Below are 10,260 nucleotides of genomic sequence, written 5' to 3'. Positions count from 1 at the left end.
AATATACCATTCAATAATTGTATAACATGTAAGAGAGGAAATTAGTGTCCAAACATCTTTATCATACACAAACATATAATTTGTCTCACAACTAAGTGATTTATGGCCTCTGTTTAAATTATGATTATAAATAAAATAATATTAACATCATATTAAAATAATAATAATACTTGAGTAACATCATATTACTTTTGCTTACTCTTCATAACTAATTATGTCAACTTTGATCCTAGTTGCCACAGTCATGGATAGTTTGACTAATCAGGGATAGAATACTTTGATGGAGTAGTTGAAAACTGCCAACTGTATCTGTATAAGATGTCAAATTCTCGGGCCCCTGCAACTTCGTTAACAGGAATTGCATCACAAATCTCTTTCAATTCCTCATCAGTAAGCTCAACGGCCAAAGAGCTAAGGTTGTTTTCAAGGTTCGTAATTTTGGTAGTCCCTAGTATCAAAGAAATATATGATATAGAACACTCTGTCATTAGAACCAATCCATTCTCATGTTACAATATGTTATATTGACAATGTATATAGTTCAATCAATCAACACAGACTTTATGCATTTCGATCATAGAAGGTTAAATTCATGAAAAAGAGGTTTTAAAAGGGTTGTAGTATCATGCTTTTCCTCGTTTCATTTAATGGTAATTTAGAAGAGAAATAAGTGAATTTCAGATCATTTACATTCAACGGTTGTTGGTACGAGCATGAATATACGCAATACATGATATATTTTTAAATGAGAAGTGTTACGCGTTCTATGTTATAAATTAAAATTTATTCAAAATTATGAAAATCATTAAATTAAAAGTAAAACTTATATAATTCTATGATATTTAATAAATTTTAAATAATACTAGAGATTGTATTACGAAGATAGTTGCTAACATTTCTAATTATCAAATGTTTCTTCCACCTAATTATAAATATTACTTGGTATTAATACACACATCTTAAAGAAAATGTCTAGTTTTATCACTTATTATGGTAAAATAAATTGATTTTATTAAAACACTCCTATTAAAAGAACTAAAGCTATTGAAGTAGCTAAAGGATGAGAAATATTTTTAAAGTAATAGTAAAGTTACTATAGTAGTTAATTGATAAAAATAAATCCTAATAAATAAGGGTATTATTGGAAAAAAATGCATTCTTAAAGTGACAAATAAAAATTATTCTAAGTGACATCTAATATAAGATAGATGGAGTATGTGATAGATGACCGAGTATATTTAGTAGATTTATTATACAATTTAAAATATTGATTAAAACACTTCAATAACATAAAAATGCAACATAATACTTTTTTTTTAATCAGTACAATATTGTCAATGATAAGAATTTATATAATGTAATTTTTTTATTGAAAAATAGCTAGACAGGTACGAAGTTAGACTAATTTGAAAATATTGAACAATTTATTTTATAAAAAAAATTATATTAGTATAAGTCTAAAAATTCTTAAACTCAATTTGAATCTTTTATTTAACTTGTATTTAATGGTCAATGGAATAATAAATTATAATCTTTTAGATATAAATTAAATAAATAACTTAAATTAAATATAATTTTTTTTAAACTTATACTAATATAAAAAGATATGTCTCATCCTTTATACTTACTTTATACCTACTATTTAGAGTTACTATGCATATGACTACTAGGTTGAAAAAACAGACCCACTTACTTAAGGTGTTCAAAAAATCTAATTTTATAAATCTAATCCATAACTAATGTCAAATTAGTTTTAAAAATTTAGATCCATAATAAACTAATTTTTTTATTAACTATATTTGTGTAACTTGTTTAGTGTTTAAATTCATTTTCTAAAACTGAATTTTTTTTAGTTATCCAAATCCATATATATAAAGTAACCTATATCTTTATTTATTAAATTTTGACATTATATTAGTTTATAAAATTTTATTGTAACTACATTTTACTACTACTATTTTTTTATTAATCTTAATTCTTATAATTAAAATATTTAAAATAATTAAAAATATTAAAATATAACAAATATTTTAAATTAATTACTACTGTTATTTTTATATTTATGTTTATTTTTTAATTTTTAAAATATTATAACATAAAAATTTTATTATTATTTATATTATTAATTTTTATTTTTATAAATTTAAATTTAAATTTTTACTATAAACTTCGTTTATTAAAAATAAGTTAAAAATAATAATAAATATTTTATATACTTCTATAAAATATAATATATTAATAAATATTGTTAAAATATTTTTGAAATGCACTAATTTAATGTAACATTTTGTACAATAAATTAGTTTTATCTTAAAAATATAATTCACAAATATATTAAAAATTAATTTTACGCTAAAAATTAAATTTAAAATTAGATTTAAAACTAATTCAACGTAAAACTAAATTTAAAACTAGTTTCAATAAAAATCAAATTTAAAACTGATTTTAAACTAAATTTAAATTTCAAAACTATTTTTAAATCGATTAAAAAAATAAAATAAAATAGTTTAAAATTCAACTCATATAATTAATTTGTGTGATGGATAGATGATAAAAAATAGAATATATCTAAATATTTATTACTTTAATAAAATATAAAAATAAAAAATATTATTAATAAATTAAAATATATGTAAATACTCTCTTGACATGTATTGTTAATGTAATGAGTTAGAGTACTCTTTGTATTTATATTTTATCTTTAATAAATGTTGATGCTTAACAAATATATATATATATATATATATATATATATATATATATAATGTTATATTATTTATTATAAAATTTAAATATTTTAATATAATAATTTAATAATAATTAAAAAATAATTATGGTATATTTTACCATATGTAAAAACAGTTTAAAACCAATTTTAAACCAAATCTAAATTTTAAAACTAAATTTAAACCGGTTTTAGAAAAATTAAAATGGATTGGTTTATAATCCAATCCATATAATTGGATTTTAAATAGATCTAGATTGATTTTTTAAAAATCCAATTCATGAACACCCTTCTTACAATCGAAATCCAATTCATTGATGTTTAAATGCTTCAAATTTTCAATTAAAACTTATTATTAATTAATTTCTTATCATGTGCAATGTTGCAAGTTCTATCACCAAGCAGGTAAATTTCCTGGGTGGCAGTATGGAAATAACAAATGGACAATCGTATCTCCACCAAAAGACAAACACACCATTGGATGGGACAGTGGAAAGACTCAAAGGTAGACTAGGTGCCAAGGGCAACACTCTGCTAAAAGGAGTGGATTTTTAAGACACTTTTTCACCATTTGCAAAAATAACAACTGTGAGAATGCTTTTAACACTTGTAGTCGAAGAAGCATTTGTTACAACTTGACATCAATAAATGTCTTCCTCAACCAAGAGATGTTAGAAGAAGTTTACATGAATCTCCTTTGGGAAACCACATTAAGGGGGAGAACCTTGTTTGTGAACTCAAAAAATCGGTTCATAGATTGCGACAATCTTCAAGGCAACGGTTCACAAAATTTTCTGCAACATTAACTTCAATTGGATTAACCCATTCAAAGTGTGACTACTCTCATTGTACAAAAGGATCGGGCAATAATGACTATTGGTGTCTGTAGATGACATCATAATTGCCAACCTATAATTCACTTTAATCATTGAAGGGCCACAAAAACTAAAGAATATGTTCAAACGTAGCTATTGTTAGTTCCAAATGTCTATCACAACTCTTTTTTAAATATTTTTTTTATATCAAATACTTTTTATTGGTAAATAATAATTAAATAAAATATAATCTTTCTCTTCTCAATGACACAAGTTTTGCAGACTGTAAGCCAGCCTTTAATATCTAATTGCCTCTAGACACGATTTATGCTCTGCAGTAAATAAATTTAGTTCATGATGACTACTGCCTCAAGAACATCATCTGGATGCAGGGTTCTTAGTTGTTTGAAAGCTTCAATTGGTTCGGCCCTATGTATTTTTCTAGAAGATTCCTCCTTAATTTCATGGAAATCAAAGAAACAAAATGTGGTTATAGATCATCTACAGAAGCTGAGTACATGGCTTTAGCTAGTGCAATAAGTGAGATTGTTTGGTTAATGCCCTTATTCAAAGATTTTGAAGTCTTTTTTGTCCAACTTTATTGTTCTGTGACAATCACTGAGCAATTTACCTTGCATCAAACCCTTCATTTGACGAAAATATCTAAACATATTGAAATTGACTATCACTTCATCATATAGTTGTTAGTTTCCATAGGTTAGTTATTAGTTTTTTTTCCCTCTTCTTTTGCGTATATATATATACGGTCACCTCAGAACTAATTAGATAATGCAATGAGTATTTTTTTTTCATACATTCAATGTGTTGCTCTCTCTTCTTGAGAACAAATATGATTGGTAAGAATAACCAACTCATCACATAATGTTGAACATGGTTTTCCAAGTGGAAAAAAGACCTTACCTGGGATAGGAATGATGTCATTGCCCTGATGGAGAAGCCATGCTAAGGCTAACTGAGAAGGAGTGCATGCATGATTTGAAGCCAAGTCATCAAGCCGTTTATAGAAAAGCTTGTTCTTTTCTAAATTTTCCTTACTAAACCTGGGATGCGTAGCCTGTTACAGAAACATCGATCAAATTTCAATAGGCAATAATGATTGCAAGAATAGAACTTAAATAATAATATTAGATTCTTAATAAACACTTATAAACGAAGAATATAAAATCAATCAACAAGTTAAAATGAATCAAACTCTTTTTAGATACAAAAGTTGCTTGTAGATCATAAGAGAATATTCATTTCATCTCTTAATGCTTTTATTTTATTTTTATAAGTACTTATTAAAATATTTATCCAAAACATGCAACACGCAATAGTATGATCTAAAAGATTCAAGCAAATTTGAAACTGAAACTGCATAACTTGTCATTAGCTGCATACCAAAATGCTCTCACTAGGCAAAGTCTCTTTCACTGCCTTTCCTGCAAAAAAGCCGCGACCAAGAGGGCTATATGCCACTATTCCAATCCCTAGTTCTCTGTAAAACATAAACCTACTTTAGACAATGTACAATGATTTTCAACTATTTTGAAAATGAATATTATAATTTAAAAGCATGTATATCTGAGACAATGAGTTACATATTAAACAATAATTAGAAACTCCATGGATTATAACAAAAGAAGTATTAAATTTATTAAAAATTACATAAGTACGAGTAAAATTAATTAGTGATGAGACTCTCATAATTTATATAACTTTTAATAGCTTATAATAAAAACACATGTTAAGCATTTCTTTTATAACGAATTACATAAATAACAAAATTGTTATTGCATTTAAAAACCTGCACAGTGGAACAATTTCTTCTTCAATTTCCCGAGTCCATAAAGAATACTCCATTTGCAAAGCAGTAATAGGATGAACCACATGTGCTCTCTTTATGGTGTCAGCATTAGCCTCTGATAGCCCAATATATCTTATCTTCCCCTCATCTACAAGCTTTTTGAGTTCCCCCACCTTCATTTCAGAGGTCAAATTAAAATTTTATTTCAATAATTTATGATAACATCAAATGTTCACAGTTTATTGAAATAAAATTCTATATTTAATTAAAAAAATTAAAAGTATCTGAAAAATTATACTTAAGTTGTATCCATAAATTTAAACGAGAAACATATAAATAAATATGATAAGTTAAGAAATATAAGTATATATAATGAGCCATTAAAAGCTTACAGTGTCTTCAATTGGCACAGTAGTGTCAACACGATGTTGATAGTACAAATCAATGTAATTGACATCAAGGCGCTTAAGACTAGCTTCACAGCATTCTCGCACATATTCAGGAGTACCTTTCACTCCAATAGGGATCTCATCACTTTTAAAGAAGCCAAATTTTGTAGCCAACTGAATTTTTTCACGAGGAAGTTCTTTTAAGGCCTAATGATATATACAATGCAAAGATCAAAATCTGTTAGTACATGTCAAATAAAATTCCAGCATTTTATTTCCCCTAACTCTGGCTAAATTAAACAAATATTTAATTAAGTAAATTTATAATAAAATTCTTGATACTCAGTTCATGTCATTGAAACTTTTTACTATATGGATGGAGCACACTAGTATTTCTGTCAATCAGTTGTTAATGCATCTTTAACCAAGCTAATGAAACTATATTTGCAATTAATACAATTGATATTGTATTTTTGGATGCTAGAATGAAAATAAAAGAAAAAATATATCAAGTATAGTTATTTTTTTGTGAACAAAATCAAGTATGGTTGGATATTATGGTACCTTGCCAACCATGAATTCACTATAATGATTGTCTCCATAAGCATCTGAAGTATCAAAAAATGTAATTCCCTTATGGAATGCTTCCTGAATAATAGAGCATCCCTCTTCATGTGAGAGTGGTGCATTATAAAATCCAGATAGACCTGCACATCCAAATCCCAACCTAGAAACCTACACAAAAGGGTTATATGCAAGAAATGTTATCATCATAATCACAATAAAGGTTTTTTCAATGGAGAAGTGGAACACATTGTCAAAAATTCCAAAATTCAATGTATGATACCCATAAAATTTTTTTAACAAAAATGTATGTTGGTACCCATAATAGATCAACAAAAGCAAAATGTTTAATATTTACATGAGTATGAAAATGAGAATAAAATTTTCAATGCAAAATTATTCTAGAGTTGATGAAACAACGGCTGGGATTGGCCACAATGAAGCAGAAATCAAAGATTTTGATGGGGATGGTATTAAAAATAGTCATATTACTCATTAAATAATTTACAATACTATGTTTTTCTTGTCGGTCATATATTCATCTTATCTTATCATTTTTTTCGATCCGGTGGTGAAATCACATGAAACAAATATAAGAAAGAAAGAAAGAAAAGTGGATGCTTACCTTTAAGCCTTGAGTACCCAATTTAACTGTTGGGACATGAACTTGGGTGGTCTTCTCCATTTTCAATGCTCAAGGGCTTGCCTTGGTGCAGATAAATGAAGATGCCATGATCAAGTGTTCAATACTTAAAGATAAGTCGTTGTCAAATTCAATGGTGACACAACACAAGCATGGGTCCCATCCATCCTTAAAAGTCATGTAAAAGAAGGACCAGTATTTTGTTTTTTCTCAAGACAAACACACTACTTACTTTGTCTATTTTTAACTGTTTTTATTTTCAATAAAAAAATTGCTATCAGCCGAACGTAAACAAAGAATGTAACAAAGATAGCAATGTTGAGGCAATTAATATACGACAAAATTTCAGGTTGTTTGAATATCCATTCCGACGAACAAAATCGTTTTTGCATATCTAATTAACGACTGTAGTTTCATTCACAAAATCCAAAGCAAGTTGGACGGTATCGATAAATTATCACATCCTTCAAAATCGATTCTAATTTTGCCAGAAACAGAATTGAGAGTAAATATTCTCAATCTTAAAATAAATAACGGTGGAAAACAAATAAAGTTTCTTATATGAAAAGTAAGGCTTAAAGAAGAGAGTTGATTAAAAAAAAAATACTTTTTTCATTTAGAAAATCACCATGGTTAAAATAAATTTTAAGGCAAGCATGTAATTTAATCTTTTAAAAATATATAAATATCATTTTTCGGCTTTCTTCCTAATTTTGGATATTCTCTTCAACTAACTTTTGAACCAAATTACATCTTTTAATTTATTAAACTAACAACATTTTTTAAAACTTACCATTGAAAGAGTAATTTCACTTACACTGTAGTGCGGCGAAAGGCAATTAAAAGAAACAAGAAAATAATATAAAAAAATAGAAATAAAAAAAAATTAGATAACTTTTATTGTTATTAAGATTGAAAGAAAAAATAAAAATATAAAAAAAAGGTTAAATTTTTTTGCCACTAATATGATTTGATGAAAAAGTTAAAAAAAAACTATAATTTATTAAATAATATTGATATTTTTATGATTAATAAAGGCTTAAATGAGTAACGAGTACATGAAAATGTCGGCTTTTTTGCCCTTTTAGAGTTAATTTTAAAAGAAATTATCTAAATAAGGTTTCATGAGAACAAATTCCCGGTCTGGGGTCGCGATCCACGTAGCAAGAGAATCGTCTCTCTTCTGGATGACACAAGTGCTGACGTGTCGAAATATGAGAGTGTCGTCTCCTAATGGGATGATACTCACCAGATCGCGCCACGTGTCATGCCACGAACTAGTGTCGTCTTATTTGGGACGATTTTAGTAGTGCTCACTGCAAAGCCGATTTTACTGCGACCTGTGGATAAAAAATTTGATACATTCTTTTATCCAAGTTAGAATATGTATAAATATGATCATGGAGCTCGGCAAAAAATTGCATTGGCTTGATAAGAGATAGGAAGTGTGCAGCAGGGATAGAAATCACAATTATAGCTCAATTAGGTTAGATTTTAAGCATTACAAATATATAATTTATTTTTAACGGTTATTAAGAATTTTTACTTTGCATAATAATATTTAAAATGCATCAGCAGGTGGTCTAATACCAAGCAAATCTTCTACAATTTGTGTCTTATCACCTCCTACAGCTGCAATCATTACCTTTCCATCTATACGAAACCCTGTCTGAATAGCAATGTCCTGAAGAGTTATAGTACACTCTCCAGGAGGCATATGGAAGGTATATGTGTCTCTGGCCTCCATCTTTCAACCAAGGCTGTAATAAGATGTCGATCAATAGGAAAGCATGTCAACTGAGCTACTCCAACAAATCCAGCTAAGATTAGATGAGGAAGTATCTCCACTGGAACCCCTTCCATGTCAGCCGGTATGAAGTGACTCCTTCTCACCTTTAAAACTGGGTGCTCACGTCCATCCCAAATATGCTCTGATACGTGAATAGACTGATACCTCAATAATGAACGATCCTCCAGATCAGGATTTAAAACCCTACTCTGCGATAAAGATGATGTCATCTGAAATAAAATTTGTCAACTTCAACTAAAATTATGTACATTAAAATGAATAGATTAAATAAACATATAAGTTTATCATCTTATTTTTCATTACTACCTAATTTTTATTACAATTATTTAACTATAACAATAACAAAATTTCAAATTAACATAAAAAACTCTTTCATTTAATTATTATATTAAATAATTTTTAACAATTTAAAAACTTTTAAATATTAATTTACAATTATAATAAATAGCTATAAATGTAATTACATGCACTCAATTAAGTCTGATCAACAATTTTTTATTTACTCTAAATTTTAAAAACTAATTATTATTCTTACTACATCTAATATTTTTTTGTCACAAATTCTTTATTATATCTTAATTTATCATCAAAATATAAAAATTTATTATTTCTTTAGGGTCGTATAAAATTTTGCCCATTCTACTTCATTTCATATGCTTTTCTCTCATTACTATGTTTTTTATTTCTTTTTTCTGAACTGTATATCTTAATATCAAATTTTCTTTCCTCTTAATTTAACAATTAATTACTATAACAATTTATCTTAATATCTTATAATTAAAATATATTATTGACTTACTAAAATTTAAATTTAATACATTCTTTAACTAACAAATTATAAATATTTAATATTATATTATACAATTTTTAATACCATTTATTTAAAATTTTAAATCATAAACTTTCAAGTAGATATGTAATGTTTTAAATATATTTGATAATATACTTATTATATTATTTATTGCTATTTTTTAATAAACTTATTTTTTAAAATATATTTATAATATAACTGTATATGTTATTTTTATCAATAGTTTTAATAAAAATATTGTGTTTACACATATTCAAAAACTAAATATTATTTTTACTACTAACGTTACTTTTTGTGTCAACAAATTTTTTTATATATCAATCTACCATGCAAAGAACAAAATTCTTAATTTTTCTTACATTCATTATTTAATATTTTTACTGCATGTGAATATATATTTTTTCATTATCATGTTTTTTTTTTTTTTTTTAACTATATTTATTTATATGTATTTTTCTTTCCTTTTAATTTATCTATTTATTACAATCAAAATTTTTCTTGTTATTTAATAATTAAACACATATTATGGATTACTATAATTTATATTTAATACATTTTTAAACAACTAATTATAAAGCAATAACAATTATATTATACAATTTTTCATAGCACTATCTAAAATGTTAGCTAACAAAATACAGAAATTAGTTTTTTAAATATTTTAAAACAAAAAATTAATTGTGCACCTGTGTTAGA

General features: G+C 26.0%; 2 protein-coding genes across 2 annotated transcripts; both read right to left on the bottom strand.

Moving 5' to 3' along the window:
• LOC113872480 (perakine reductase-like) lies at window positions 1-6,986 on the bottom strand. The gene is made up of 7 exons (XM_027510067.1): window positions 6,926-6,986; window positions 6,301-6,471; window positions 5,740-5,943; window positions 5,348-5,520; window positions 4,942-5,038; window positions 4,462-4,615; window positions 1-448 (listed from the first exon to the last, which is right to left on the bottom strand). The coding sequence occupies exons 1-7, from the start codon at window positions 6,983-6,985 to the stop codon at window positions 258-260; spliced, it is 1,050 nt and encodes a 349-aa protein (XP_027365868.1). The 5' UTR covers window position 6,986; the 3' UTR covers window positions 1-257.
• A 1,518-nt stretch (window positions 6,987-8,504) lies between these two features.
• Window positions 8,505-8,962, bottom strand: LOC113871491. The gene is made up of 2 exons (XM_027508588.1): window positions 8,699-8,962; window positions 8,505-8,612 (listed from the first exon to the last, which is right to left on the bottom strand). The coding sequence occupies exons 1-2, from the start codon at window positions 8,960-8,962 to the stop codon at window positions 8,505-8,507; spliced, it is 372 nt and encodes a 123-aa protein (XP_027364389.1).
• Window positions 8,963-10,260: the final 1,298 nt, after the last annotated feature.

This window comes from Abrus precatorius, unplaced genomic scaffold (assembly GCF_003935025.1).
Source record: "Abrus precatorius isolate BTA unplaced genomic scaffold, Abrus_2018 Scaffold7, whole genome shotgun sequence".
Lineage (NCBI taxonomy): Eukaryota > Viridiplantae > Streptophyta > Magnoliopsida > Fabales > Fabaceae > Abrus > Abrus precatorius.
This window is presented reverse-complemented; position numbering and strand designations above follow the sequence as displayed.